Genomic DNA, 15460 nt, shown 5'->3' with positions numbered 1-15460 from the left:
CTGAAATCCCAGTGTCAAAACCTAGACAATATAGACAAAGGTGTTTAAAGGTGTTTAAAGTGACAAAGTGACAAAAGAAGGCTTTATTAGAATCTTTGCCTGCTGGAATAAGCCTTTATACTGTAAATGCTGGTTTATGTCAGTGTCATAGCCCTATGAACAGTTATTATTTATTACCAGTTGTTATTAACTACAGTGCTTATCATTTTCTTCCCAACTCTGACCTTAGTAAATTATGAACACATTATTTCAATATGGAAGAAAAATGGTTCATTAAAATCTTGTAAAAACGTCAAATAAAATGCTAAAATGCAATTTAGATCCTTCAAAATCCTTAAATCTGTGCAAGTCTTCATTTCGAAAAGGGAAAAACAATCCACTGAAAGGAGACACTTTCTCCAGATGCCCCTACGCCGCTCTTGATAAACCCCCCGAATATTATCTAGTCCTACAAACTGCTCAGGTTCTCCTCCTGGAGTTCTACTTTACTGCAGAGTTTAGTTTAAATGCTAATACAGCAGATCGAGATATTGATTTAGTAAGATCTGGGGTGGCAGATTAAGTAGAACCTGTGCGTGAACAATCAATACCATAATCCTCAATTTCCAAGTCCATGTCCTGGAGTAGTCGGTTCAGTGAACAGTCGAATGGCTTTGCTGATTTAACAGGCCTGATTTGTTACTCATCAACCCCTCGGTGACCCGAATCAGTGTTGCGCTGGGAAAACGGTTAGCTAATGGACACAAACATTCTGGCAGAGTTGATTTCCATGAAATAAATCTTAAACTGACTTGGATTAGCTGTAAGACCCTGTGGGTGTCAGTGGAACATTTGGTTTATGAGAAACCTCTTAAATCTTAAATCAGGAGCTTATTTCATGGGGGATGAAGTACTAGATATTGGCAAAATGTTTGGTCAACTTTTTTTGTATTAAATGCAATTCTGATTATTAAAACAGGATGCAGTTGGATTAATGGATAAACTTTTATCTAATCCATTATTTTCTGGAATTAAACCATGATAGGGTTTGCTCAGTCCTGTCCAGCCTTTTCTTACTATCCTGTCACATGACCCTTTATTGCAGTATTTTTCCATGTCAAAAATATTTCTGCTTCCAATTTATCCACAACAGCATGCTATATACGCAAAAACCTTTAAACCTTATCAGATTTAAACACACCTGACAATTCCACCCCACACCACTAGAGGTCCCTATCATCAGAATACCTCACCTTGATGCTCATGACCAGTTTTATCTCCAGGTTTAATGGGAAGTTTCACATGGTTCATCTTTTTAGTCCTGTAAAAAAAACTGGCTGGATATAGTAGGTGAAAAACATGGCATGCTACCGTAGGAAAATAATCAACGGTGGGCAGGTGTGATGAAGCGGAGTTACTGTTACCACCCTGATGTTGATTGTTTTCCTATAACTGCCTGCCTTGAGGTGTTTTAGTCCTCTTATACCACAGCAATAAGAACTACACATTGTAAATTTGTATCCATTTATAGTTACATTTTATGTTGGAAAGCGTACGTTCTGATACAAAGCCATGACACTGGATACTCCTTCCATAAACCAGGCCAACGAATATTACGTCTTTAAATAACAGCACGTTTTTAAATCTGTTTAAGTCTGAGACTTAGTCTTAAGTCTTCTGACAAATCAAAATCCAACAATCCAATAAGGTGAAATAATGCTGTTTTGAACCTGGGACCAGAACTTAAGCCAGGTTCTCTCTCTCTCACGCTCTCGCTCGCTCTCTCTCTCTCTCTCTCTCTCTCTCTCTCTCTCTCTCTCTCTCTCGCATCCTCTCTGCCTGGCTGATATTGATAGAGAATCTCAGAGGGTAAATGTAATAAATCCGGTAGGTGGATGTAATGGAAAGTTTGAGGTTAATCACAATTCTGGACCTCTCCAGTTTCAGCTCTCGATGCAGCTCGTTTTGTAGGTATGACGGATATTTTCCTCAAGCCAAAGCCATTAGTATTTGCTGAAAGTCCACTGTTCCAGACAGTTACATGATTGCTGAAGGTAATTTTCAGAGAGGCGAACTTGCTCAGCAGGACTCGGGTGGAGCGACGTTTAACAGATTGACGTACACACTTATAAAGTAGCAACTCCCAATTGCCGGGCAGATGACTACTTACAAGCTTGGCACAAATCCTACGAGTCTATTTCTCACAAATAAGGTGAAATAATCTTGCTGATAAACAAAATAACTGAAAAATGCAACCAATAAATAACTCAATAAATAACCACCCCTGGAGATGTTTGGGTTATTAGGGCCTAATTAAACGGAAGAACTTTATTGGACAGGTGGAGATCTCTAGAACATCCATGTTCTGCATGATCATAAAGAGAAATCCTTCTGATGTTTTGAAGAAGAAACCTACATGACAGACTCAAATGATCTACTACACCAAAAATCATTTTAATTACTTAGACTGGGCCAAATGATTCAGAACCTAAATACTGTGTTCTAGACTAACGCTTAAACGTTACTCTTTAGAACATTAGTGCATTGATTAGCTTCGAGTTGAGCTTTCGGTCTCAAATACAAACCATGGAGAGATCTAAAGTGTTTTTACTGATGGATCGCTAGCATGGCCAGCACTACTGCATATATTTTGTCGGCCTTGCCATAGAAAGTACTGTATACATAGATAAAGAACAATCGTAATTCTAACATAACAAGATCCTTAGATAGTTTCATATGAATTACATGTGAAGTTTTAAATAAAAGGAATAAAGGATGGAGAATCTTCAGAGGACTGAACATTGTACCATTGATGCTGGAAACGATTTTATTCTTCAATGTCATGATTTTAGAAATCTGGCATTTTTAGCAAATGGTTCATTATACTGTACCTAAGAAGAGCTCTTTTTCTCAATATTTATTTTCTCTCTCTCTCTCTCTCTCTCTCTCTCTCTCTCTCTCTCTCTCTCTCTCTCTCTCTCTCTTTTAAAATCATTTTATCTTTATCAGTGTTTTCCAAACACAAAGTCCCCTTTGGCACTGCACAGTTGTTCAAACACACCTGGTTCAACTTGTAATGAGATTTGAGAGTTCGCTAGGAAAAGTTTATTCAGGTGTAAAGAGTAAACTGAGCAGTGTAATGAGACTCTAGAGCTGGGGCACCTTGTAAGGACTTGAAGAAATGAAATGTAAGTGTGTGTGTGTTTTGAACAACCCTAGTAGTGATGTGCAAAGCCAGGTTCACTGGAGCTGCTGCTGTTGTGGTGGAGCCTAGGATTTAGAAGAAAGCCAGATAAAAATCTTCCGATAGGCAAGATTTACCACATAACTAATTATACGCTACTAATATCCCAAATATGGACATTTACTAAAAGATTGGGCTACCAAGTCAAGGTTAAATGCACTTTTTATGAGGCCACAGCTGTTCCTAATTGATTCCTCATAGACTGTAGTAGACTGTTGGATTTAGAAGTCCATTGGCATTACCGGTCACGTCAGGCTGCTTGCCATTTTTTTTTTTGTCATCCGTCTCTGTCCGGTCTGTCTCATCTATCCCAGGCAGTCCATAAACAAACAGGCAGGAGACTCTCTGATCTTGTTGAGCTTAGCTGCACTTCTCAATGGGGGCATTCCCATAACTCAGCTCACACCATGGAAGCTTCGCCTCCCGCCAGAGACCCAAATGTAATTAGAGGGAAACATCAGCGGCATAACAAATCCGCTGTCCGTGCCGCACTGTAGCTCCATTTATCTCTCTTGCTAGAGGAGCAAATTCCTGCCGGCATGTTAGGCTAACCTCCAACCCTGGAAACCAGTGCATATAACTGTGCAGGGTAGCGTCAATGTAAGCAAACATCCGGTTCTCACAGCTCATCACAGTCCCTATGGTAGGACAAATGCCCAGAGGGCCTGGCTGAAGGTCGGCCAGAAAAAAGGGGGAAAAAAAAGGAAACGACAGTACTGCTTTGGGTCAGTGGATGATTGGAAATTTAGAAAAGAATTTCGCAAGCCAAGTCGTACAGTATGTAAGGTGATGAACAGTTTAGCACACAGTGATGGGAGCTAACAGCCACATATCCAGTTGAACCGAGTTGAAATTTTGTCTCTAAGTTGCTTTCTAAAGATTGTATCTGAAAAACGTGACCACCACTGGAAACATTTCAGCAGACGTTTGACAGACGTATTCTTGGCCATGTGATACGTCACAGGTAAGGATTCCGATAGTGTCTTGAGAGTTCCTGTCCATTTTAGTCCACTCTTTCACTGAATTGAGGAACATTATTGGTACCTATTCCAGTGTATCACCTGCAAATGTTCCCACAAGTTTTCTCTGGGACTAGAGTAAAACCCCTTCTCTAGAAAACTAAATCATTCAAAATATCCATTGTATTATTTAATTTTTTTGTGTATAGAGATTCATTATGTTAATGGACAGCTATAAGCTTCTGCCAGATCTTTACAGGACACCACAGAGGTGACAGGTCATGCTGGGAAATGAACTTCTGCCCCACAATAGTAACCATGGAAAGAAAGATGTGGCTGGTGACGCTTGAGAAAATCGATCGTTCACGCGGCGAGAAGCCAGGCTGCTTTTCCAGGGCTGTGAGATGAAAATTGATCTACATTGACCTGACTTGAAATGTGACACACCAAAAATCTTTCTATTTGCATCTTGAGCGTTTAGGATACGCTTCAGTTGTCATGGATTTACTGGGTTTGCTTTTACTATTCTTATTTTAGGTCAGGCTTAGTTAATTTCATGAAATCAGACTAGTAAGTAAATACTGTATGAGAGAAATTGCTTAACTGTTGCTTAAACAGGCGTGAAACATCGGTTAATTGTAACAAGAATCACTTTTTATGTTCAAATTAAGAGAAATTAACACGACGCTTTATTGCATTCATTAAACCATTTCTTTTGTTTTTTTTCCACATCCACACAAATTTGCAAATCAGTTTTAAACAACTTGCAACTCAACGTTGATTTTTTTTAATTTAGGTTTCATCGTTATAAATAAACTTATTCAAAAAATCTTGACATTTCCTCATAATCTACTCAAAGCAAACCTGGTGAAAGATATTAGTGTCACCCCCATCCACCCCGCCCCTGTTAACAGCACCGAAGTGAGTCACAGTGAAGTTGTTTTTAGATATTGCGCTTGTCTCTGTAATATACAGTCTCTCTATTTAAAGACATATCATCCCTGATTTCCTTAACATTATGTCTTCCATCTGTCGCCTGATGGCTATTTTTGTTTTTCTACCTAATTTTGAGTCCTCTACATGCCCTGCTGGTAAAAAGGAGAGGAAACGCTTCTGGCAGTCTCACATACATTAAATTAGTTCAAAGCAAAGGCTGTTTTTAGTTTTCCAGCTTTTTTTCTTTCTTTCTTAGTGATAACGATGACTTTAAACGATAGTCGCTTGCTTAGGTCACTCGTAGATCAGCTGCACGGCTTCCACTCTCTAAACCCAGAGCTCTGATCCACATCAAACGAGTCCATTCCCCTCCATCACCTTTACGAGCTCTATTAATGAGCTTCAGGTAAGGTTCCCGCTTTAAGCAGGAAGCTCTCGGACCTTTTAGCTCTGGTTAATGTTTATGGACCGGGAATGCCAGCGCAGGTCACGCTGCCACATGCGGATTGTGTTTAAAAGGAAGAGGAAAGAGGTGACAGGGTCACAGAGGTCATGAGCTACTTTTGTTTAATGGGGATAATAACGGTTTCACCTTTCACTGGGTGATTCATCAGGGCATATAGGGTGAAGACATAATCCCACAAGGCCTTGCTAGTTATCTTATTCACATTATGTTTCTCAGACAAACATCCATAGAATAATATTAATGGAAGTCTAATCAAATGAATTAAAAAAAGTATAAATAAAATATACATTCTTATATACATTACAAGGGTTCTAGTTTCAAGGGCTCTTAGATTTCTAATGGGAATTTGCATTATGTTTGAAAGATTTGGGGTGTGCTGTTAGAGAAAAATAATCAAGGAGTTACTGTATGCACCATGTTTAATTAAATTTCTCTTATTTTACAGCAATCGGCCAACTATTTAAAAAAAAAAATTATTAAAAAACAACAGGGTGCACGGTGGCTTAGTGGTTAGCATGTTCACCTCACATCTATAGAGTTGGGGGTTTGATTCCCACCGTGACCATGTGTGTGTGGAGTCTCCCCCTGCAGCGGGGGTTTCCTCCGGGTACTCCGGTTTCCTCCCCCAGTCCAAAGACATGCATGGTAGGCTGATTGGCATGTCCACAGTGTCCGTAGTGTATGAATGGGTGTGTGAATGTGTATGTGATTGTGCCCTGTGATGGATTGGTACCCTGTCCAGGGTGTACCCTGCCTAGTGCCCGATGCTCCCTGGGATAGGCTCCAGGTTTCCCAATGACCCTGAAAAAAGGATTAAGCGGTATAGAAGATGGATGGATAAATGACAACATAGATTTTCTATCCATTTATAGCTACATTTAACATTGTGGAACATAACCATGAAACAAATGATCGCTTACGTGTTACAAAGCGCTGACACTGGAGCCTCCTTAGATATATGTGAAATAAACATCTCCTTGCAGGAAACGTCACCATGTCAAAGATTTATTTATTTATTTATTTATTTTCACATTTTGAGATGTGGCGCATCTGTCAGAGTCCTTGTGAATGAGCTGTCGCTATAGAAACGATAACGTATTAGATTAGAACGAGCACGTTAATGTACTTTAAACCTGTGATTTGCAGGTGCGCTACTGTCAGAGCTGCTGTTATAGAAAACTAATCGACACCTTCTGACCAATCGCAGTCCAGAACTTGGCAACGCCTTGGATTTAACGCGGGGGGAAATGAGTGAACCAGGGAAAGAACTGTGTAAAAAAGAAATGAGGAAAAAGAAGTGAGAAAACATTTATTAATAGCCAGTTTCGATTGTGAACGTTCTGCCATCACGATGATTTAAAGTGCAAGGATTCGGTGTGTCAGATGCTGATGAGGAATTGAAGAGTGGATTAGAGACCAGTGGAGCGGAAGCTGAATACATAACACACACTTTATCACCTTTATAAACACAGCAGTTACTCAGGCAGTAACACTGATGTGTGTGAGACTGGCACTGATTCTCCTCCTGGGGCTTGACGATGGATGGCTTCTGTTCTGTGTTCTGCTCTCGGCACATACGGAGACACGCAACACTGTATTTTTTTGGCTTCCTTATATTTCATTTTAAAACACACACACACAGTATGGATTAGAAGGTGTTTTTTTATTTTATTTATCCAATATAACAAAATTGTCATGAGCTTCGAGAATCTAGAGCTTAAAAGAACATGATATTTCTTAAAGTACGCCAAAAAAGAAAAACGCCACATCAATCAATAACAGTGCTGCGTTCTCTCAGAAAAGGCGTTAAATTAATCCGCAGCCGAGCTCACAAGAACTACACTCCTGTGCGATGTTTGACATTTTGTCTTAACCTTTTAAAATGTGCAATTTGTCAGAGAGCAGCCGCTGTATTTTAAACCTGCTTTATTTTCATTTAAAAACAGCAACATAGACCAAAACGACTTTGATACCATCTTTTTTTAAAAAACAAAACAAAACAAAAACAAAACAAAAACAAAACAAAACAAAACAAAACAAAGCAAAACAAAACAAAAAAAAAAACAAGTAAAGACTAAAATAAAAAAAAAATGTTGGGAGGGAATTTAAATTTAAGTTGACTTTTAAAACAGGGAAGATGGAAACGGAAACCTTGTGTAATAATTTAAATAAAACAAAACGAATAATAATGACGTCTTTCCTTATAAAAGATTCTTTAAAATATATATATTTTTTAAACAAAGAACAAAATAGAAGTTGTAATTAAAACAAAAATATACAGATGCATAAAATAATTTGGTGTTTTCGGGTATATTTTGTCATGTATGTATGAGTGAGATTTACAGTATGCTACTGACACGTCATGGCAAACTCAGGACTCCGTTTCCCAGAGCGCACCACGAACTACAAACATGACTGACGACTACAACTCCTGGTCACCTTCTCCTGAGGCCTGATCACACACACCTGTTTCCAATCATACTGACAATCACCAAATACTACTTAAGAGACTGCAAATGCACGAGGTCTTCAAGAAGTAATATGTTCAGTTGCCCTAGTCTGTGTTTATTATTCTGGTTTGCCTTTGACTTTGATTTCTGCTTTAACTGCTCTAGCCTGGTCACCTGACTATTGCCTGTCTTTGTTTATGTCTTGTGCCTAACCCCCTGGATATTATAATCTTCATTAAAGCTCTTATTTGCACTCACATCCATCCTAACTTCCATATCGTGACCACTATAATGGAGAATTATGTTATCCTGAATGACATAAGGCCATGAAATTAATTCATATTACATTTTTGTTGTTGTGGTTGTTGTTGTTGGATGTCCTTTCCATCTTTTACCCATATACTTATACACTGTATATAAATATGCATATATGACTGTCCTGCCGAAAATATAGGGTTGGACTGAGGATAGAAACAAAAACACAGCCTGTAAACACAAGCGTAGAGCTTATAGTTCTAGGGCGTGGATGTTTGTTCTGGACGATTTGGGTAACATCTAATTTAACTAATTACTGTGCGCTTCCTCCTAAGCTAAGTGTGATGAATTAAAACTGGTGGACGGCATCTCGTTTGAGTAAATGCATCCAGGGTGTAGCTTACAGGATAAATATGTTTGTTTGGAGCTCTAGAATGAGAATGCTCTGCAAAAAAAAGTAATGGCACCCGGTAGTTTCTGAAATACTGTATAATATCATACTGTAAAGCTGTTGTTGTGGTCATCTGTGTACAGTTTGTGTTTTCCGGAGCTTACCATGACTTCTGATGTTCTGCAGGGTGCCATCGTCCTGCCGGGTAACCGTGTCACTGAACATCCCAGCAATGGAGACGAACCTGGCAAGTTTCTGTTCGAGGTCGTTCCAGGTAAGATGAACCATGAAACTTCCGGAGTGCAGACTCTGCAAGAATTTGAAAGAGAGAGGGAATGTTCATGTATCCGATGGAATGATGCTGAAATTACAGAGCTGAACATGTTTTTAGTGAAGAATCAAACTGTTGGAAATGAATTGAAAGTCGATTCAGATGTTTATATTCTTGAGTGTTTGAAGGCTTTACTTATTTTTATTGCTCTTAAAGCATGCTCCAGACTAGCGTACGAGCTAAATCAGATTTGTTACGACAGGAAAACACTAAAACGTTTAGTGCAGGAGGATTAAATAAGCTCTGGTTTAGGACTGTGAAAGTTTGACTGCAAGGAAGAAAAGTAGAAACAGAGTAGAAGAGAGAACTTAACCCTGTCAGGCCAGCCATCTTTTGAGCATCATTGCCTCTCAAGTCTTTGATTTCTTTGATTCAGCTCATGAGCCAGAGTTTGTCAGTGAGAACTGCAGACCTTTCCTTCTGGATTCTGTACTTGATGACATTTCAGCCACTATCTTTGTTGGTGATCCAACTTGCTGGATGTGTTTTTGAATCATTTGGCTCTTGTAGAGGAGTCATTGCTAATTGGAGTTACTTATTCCAAGTAGTTTCCTTGGTTTTGTGACAAGATAATGTAGCTGTCTATAACTTTCACATAAACTTCAAAGTTTCAGTGTAAATTGGTTATAAAGGGTGAATGAGCTCAAAGGTTTGTTGACAAGACCCAAGAAATGAAAACAACACAAAAACCAAGCCAAAGGACACAAAAGTCTTGGGTTTGTCAGCTTTCTTATAGTCCATGGATCATCCCCTTGCAGCAATAATGTACTATAATCCCTGGGGGATGATGCACAGGAGTGTTGAATCCATTTCCTGGCTCCGTCTTGGACGACGACTGCCTTGGAACTATTTTTCCAAAAGTGTTTTTTGTAGTCTTTCATCAAAAAAATATCCTCATGCTAGTTCACTAGATCAGGGATTAAGAACACCATCAAGCTAAGAAAAGTTGAGTGTTTGGTGAAGAGACCATGTGCTCATTTGAAGACCACCAGTAGCTCAACTGTTTGGACAGCAAGAAGAGGTTCATTCCACCACCTGGATACCAGGACAGAAAAGAGACTTGATGCAGGTCTTCCGTGTATATTGAAAGACGGTGGGTCCAGTTGAGCATGGTGCAGACAGGATGTGCCTTAAGGGAGATGCTGGCCTGTTTTTGTAAAGCGTTAGAGTTTTAAATCTGATGCAGGTAGCTACAGGAACTCAGTGGAGGGAACGCAGCAATGGGCTGGTCTGAGAGAACTTGGGAAGAATGGTTTGTGCAGGGAAAGACCTGCCAGGATTGAGTAGCAGTAGTCCAGTTTTGAGATGACTACGGACTGAACAACCTGTGTGGCCTCCGTGGATAGAAATGGCCAGATCTTCCAGATGTTGTAAAGAAGAGACCTGTCAGGTTAGTGATGTGAGGACAGAAGGATAGTTGATTGTCCAGAACTTCCCCAAGGTTGCACGCATTGCCAGATGGTACTAAACTGCAACCAGGTGTACATACATAGTTGGATGATAGCTTAGGAGCAGGATAGTGGTGTCCAGACAAGCACGAGTACCAAAGTATTCCTTGAACAACAATATGATGGGCGCAGGAAATAAATACAGGGGCAACATAGACAAATACACATTAATATTCAATACACGTCATAGAATGATCTCACCTCAGTCTGGGCCATACTTTAATTCAGTGATACTGAACCCAATCCAAGAATAAAACAGCAGTTGAGGGTTAAAGGTCTTGCTCAAGTGGCTGTCTGATAGTCCTGGGATTTGAACTCCCAACCCTCAACTCACTACCAGAACCATAACCACTGATCTACCAGATGTTTTCTGCATGCCTTATAGACTTCCTCTTCCTGTTTGTGTTGGCTTATCTTGGCGCATCTGCTAGAGAAACTTCCAGAAGCCTCTTTCTTGTAGCCAGAGTATCTGGGGGAGTGATGGAATGAAAGCAGGTGTTGGCTTACATGTACCGAAATAAACATACACACATTTCTGCTGATTGCAGTACTCTTTTTTTGTTGTTGTTACTGTATGTTATGTTTGTGGTAGCCTTCTTCTTACCTCCAATACTTTTTCTTTTCTTCCAAGTATCTTATTTCATCTTCTTTCATCTTTCAATTGGTCGATATGCTTTTCATGGTGCTGGGGCAGTTTGTCCTTCACAGTGTCAGTCGATACGGTGACTCTATGGGTCTGTGTGTGTGTGTGTGTGTGTGTGTGTGTGTGTGTGTGTGTGTGTGTGTGTGTGTGTCTGTCTATGATAGCTCCAGGCTTGAAGTTCAGATTACTTTATTAATGGGAACAAACTATCTGTTTTCTCCCATGAAAGTCACAGAGCACACTGCTCTTTTTGTCTTCTGGACCATCGGTTTGATTCAGGTGATATTACTTTTCAAAATCTTGTGACCTTGTGATGTTTGTGACCTTTACAATCTCTTTAGGGCTCTGGATTGATTTGACCTTATAATGAAAGAGGTGCATTGATGTAGAGCTTTACTGTGACATACATGAACCTCTGATGCCTTTAATATAGTTCAAGTTTGACAGTAAATGCCACAAGGCATCCACGTATCCAAGGATTACACCACATTGTAGATATAATTACCCCTTTCCTGATGGTACAGACACCAAAACCCTGCAAAATCTGTGTTACGTGTAAGTGTTTCTGTCTCAACATACCAGCAGATGTGAGAGTATATGTACTGTGCCAGAAATAAGAGGAACCAGAGATTTAAAACTGGCTTTTTGCCCTTTGGAAACACTGTCAGCCTCCCACTGGCCTGTCAGAGCGCCATGAAAAACTACGCAAGCGTTTGTAGGCATTGTTCTGCAGTTTGGTCCCGAAAGAGCAAAAAGAACATCTCCATATGCTCACTGTCTTCAGATGCTTTTTTTTGTTTTGTTGTTGTTGCTACTTTCCTGTTTGGTGAGTAAGGCACATATGTTGTAGATAAAATAAGACTGACGAGGTGATAATTAACTGATCTGGTGTTTCGCTGAAAAATGCTGAATCCAGTCAGAACATATCTCTTATAAATCAATGTTATCTGCGACAACTTCATTACATTACACATTAAGAGAAAAAAAATTGTTCCACTGGAGCACCATTATTTAAATATTTATTGAATAAACCCATTTTATTATGATTTCTACATGACTGACCATTCAATGCCAAAATTCTCTATCAAACACCAGCATGTTACAACAAACACCAACGTTCTTCACATTCATGGTCGACACCACAGTTTATCAATAAACCAAAACATTTTCCAATAAAAAAAAACATTATTCATCAATACCAATAGACACCACTCTCCATAAACCACCAATGTTCTGCGGAAAAGCACCAACTAATTCTAACAAACACCACCATTACCAACAAAACCACCAAATGCCATCAAAGCACCAACAAGCACCATTAAACACCATAAAACAACACGACATCCTTCTTTAAAAAACAACATTCTCCACTGAACACCATCATATATATATATATATATATATATATATATATATATGATGGTGTTCAGTGGAGAATGTTGTTTTATATATATATATATATATATATATATATATATATATATATATATATATATATATATATAAAAATCGGTCTAAAAATGGTAAGTGATTTGGGAATTAGTTAATCATTTTGGTTTGAATTTAGTCGAGTGCAAAAGTTTGCACACCCTTAGGACAACACGAAGAAGCCTTGATAAGAGATGAAACATTTATTTCATCTACCGTGTACTACGATATTTCATTTAGAGTGTGTTTATCATCACAGGTGACGAAAATGGGTCAAGCGTGTTTGTATGTTTTATATAAAATATCCAAAAATTAAAATATTTTTATATGTTTACAGTATATACAGTATAATTAAAATAACTTTCTTCAAATCAGGAGTTAAAGCCATGCCTTCTTCATTTTCTTTAAAAAACAAAAACAAACAAAAAATCTTTTTGTTCAATAGTTACTTTTTTACAGGATGCACCCATGGTAAGCTCTCAATATGTTCTCAATAAGCTCTCAAAAATTATTTTAATTGCAATTTTTTTAAATGATTTATTATAAAATATACATTAGCATTTTTGGTCTCATAATGCTAAAACTAGTTTAAACTTTTTAGTTTAAAATTCATGCCAAATATTTGATGCATAACAACAAAGTTTGAGACCTGGGACAAAAGAAAAGATGCAGTCAAGTGCATCCAGCGTATAAGAATAGCTGTAGTTTTTTTGAATATTGAGGTTTTTTGGGGGGGTTTTGACCAAAAAAACAACTCAGTGTTGCGGTCGATGCTCTGGGGATCTTTTCACAGTCAAGACTGAGCTGAAGAGCCGACGCAGAACATGGAGGAATGAACGAGGAAGTGAAAACTGTGTTTTTTAACGAGGGAAGCACCTGCTGAGTGATGAACAGAGCTGAGAAATCAATGCGCTCCTGTCGAGCGTGTATGGGTTATTAATGAGCGTTTAATGGACTTATTATTAATCATGCTCGTTTCATCTTCTTAGCGAGGCACCTTTTATTGAGACATCTTTAAATCTCTCTCTCTTGCTCTCTTTCCCTCTCTCTCTCTGGCATCTCATTTGCAGTCCAAATCCTTCAGTTTGGGAGTTCTAAAGATTTACATTTATAAATAAATAATTTAAAGGGTTCTCAACTTACAACAAACATCCTTATACCATTTAAAGGCTAATTATTAATGCAAAACTGTACATATTTAGTTCAGCGAATTCTCTTTTGCATATATTATATGTATCTGTTTATGTAAACTGTATATTTGAAAAAAAAAATACTTGCGAGAATATATAAAAATTGAAATAAATAGACTTTAAAACATTTGTAATTGTTGATATTGTGACGTTTTCTATAAGGAGATGTTTGTTTAACGTTTATGGAAGGAGTCTCCAGTGTCAGCGCTTTGTCAGAGGAGTCAGAGGTAAATCTGTAACTTTGTTTTCCAACATCTTCAGGACAGAGGAGTTTACGGTATCAAGACAATGTGTTTTTATTATTATTATTATTATTATTATTATTATTATTATTATTATTAACATCAAGAGAGAGAAATAAGAGAGGCTGGTGAGGGAACAACTCTTTATCGCTGCTATTGCATAAACAATATCTTGTTTCGACAGACATTTAAGGTGCTCTTCTATGAATAAAAACGTAATCGTTGGCAGATTGCTGTAGTATAGGTGGAATAAAACACTTCGGTACATGCTGTTGTAGGAAAATAATCAACCTCAGGATATATTTAAAGACAGATTTCTTTTTAAACATGGTCCACTCAAGCCTTCTCCATTGTGCTCTTTGACATCGGCGCTCGAAGGAGGAGAAAACTACCAAGGTCAAAGTCGGAGGATCTGAGGAATCTGAAGGTCATTTTCCCAGAATCCCACTGCACCCAGCTTCCTGTCGGAAACAAAGCAGAAGCGATATGCTATCGGAAAGTCCACAGTGTGGTGTGTGGGTATCTGCTTTACATTAGCGAGTGCAGGCAAACATACTGTATGATTTTCTCTGTTAGCGTGTTTACTAATGGATCATGAGGGACATGGCTGCACTCGTACAGTGAACTAGTTAAACAGAAATTAAATAGCACATTGATCAGGGTGGAAATAGTTCCTATTTATTTACATGCTACGTGTAAGTCTTAATGCTTAGTTTAGGAAATGGTTTTGGACCTCAATTCCACATGGACATTCTTGCGGTGGTTGCTGGGACTATGGTTGCTGCGATGGCCTTAGGACTGCAATTACTACATGTAGTTTTGCACTCAGGTCTCCTTTAGTGAACAGTGGACTAGTTCAACAAAACAAACTTCATGTTAAAACCATAATGAACTTTCCTTTACTTTCACACTATCTGTAGTTACCCAGATGAGGACGGGTTCCCTTCTGAGTACAGTTCCTCTCAAAGTTTCTTCCTCATCTTAGGGAGTTTTTCATCGCCACCATCGCCACTGTCTCGCTCAATAGGGATAAATTCACACACGTAAAATCTATATCCTGTGTTTAACTATTTCTGTAAAGCAACTTTGATCAAATGTCTGCTGTTAAAAGTGCTATACAAATAAAATTTAATTGAATTTTTCTCAGATTAGATTAGCAAAATAAGCTAACTGTACCGAGCTATGTATATTTACCAAACGCACCGATGATCTCTGTTTCTTCTTTCCAAACTTTATTTGTCTTCCATTTTGTGTGCCAAATATTAATCGGGAATTAACAGCAGGTTAGGGTTAGGGTTGTTATTGGAGAACTGAAGAAACATTAGACTATATGTGCTATAAAAGTGGTCCGAGGAATGATTATCGAGCCAATCGTATGGATTTGTTGCTTTATAGAGTCATGATTAATTTGCATAGAATTGCGAGTAAAATATAATTTGTGGCTAGTGTAGTGTGAACACAGGATTGACCAGCATCGAGGTGAAGCTGTGCACGTATT

At 38.5% G+C, this 15460-nt stretch overlaps 1 protein-coding gene across 2 annotated transcripts in view; it reads left to right on the top strand.

Moving 5' to 3' along the window:
- The window catches only part of arhgap24 (Rho GTPase activating protein 24), a 102198-nt gene that overhangs the window by 32284 nt on the left and 54454 nt on the right, over positions 1–15460 (top strand). For both annotated transcript variants that reach the window (XM_017492798.3, XM_017492802.3), the window contains one exon: positions 8867–8954. In XM_017492798.3, coding sequence (XP_017348287.1) covers positions 8867–8954 — 88 coding nt within the window. The remainder of the gene's footprint in view (positions 1–8866; positions 8955–15460) is intronic.

The sequence above is a fragment of the Ictalurus punctatus genome, chromosome 18 (assembly GCF_001660625.3).
Source record: "Ictalurus punctatus breed USDA103 chromosome 18, Coco_2.0, whole genome shotgun sequence".
NCBI lineage: Eukaryota > Metazoa > Chordata > Actinopteri > Siluriformes > Ictaluridae > Ictalurus > Ictalurus punctatus.
Note: the sequence above shows the minus strand (reverse complement) of the source record. Positions and strands in the feature narration are given on the sequence as shown.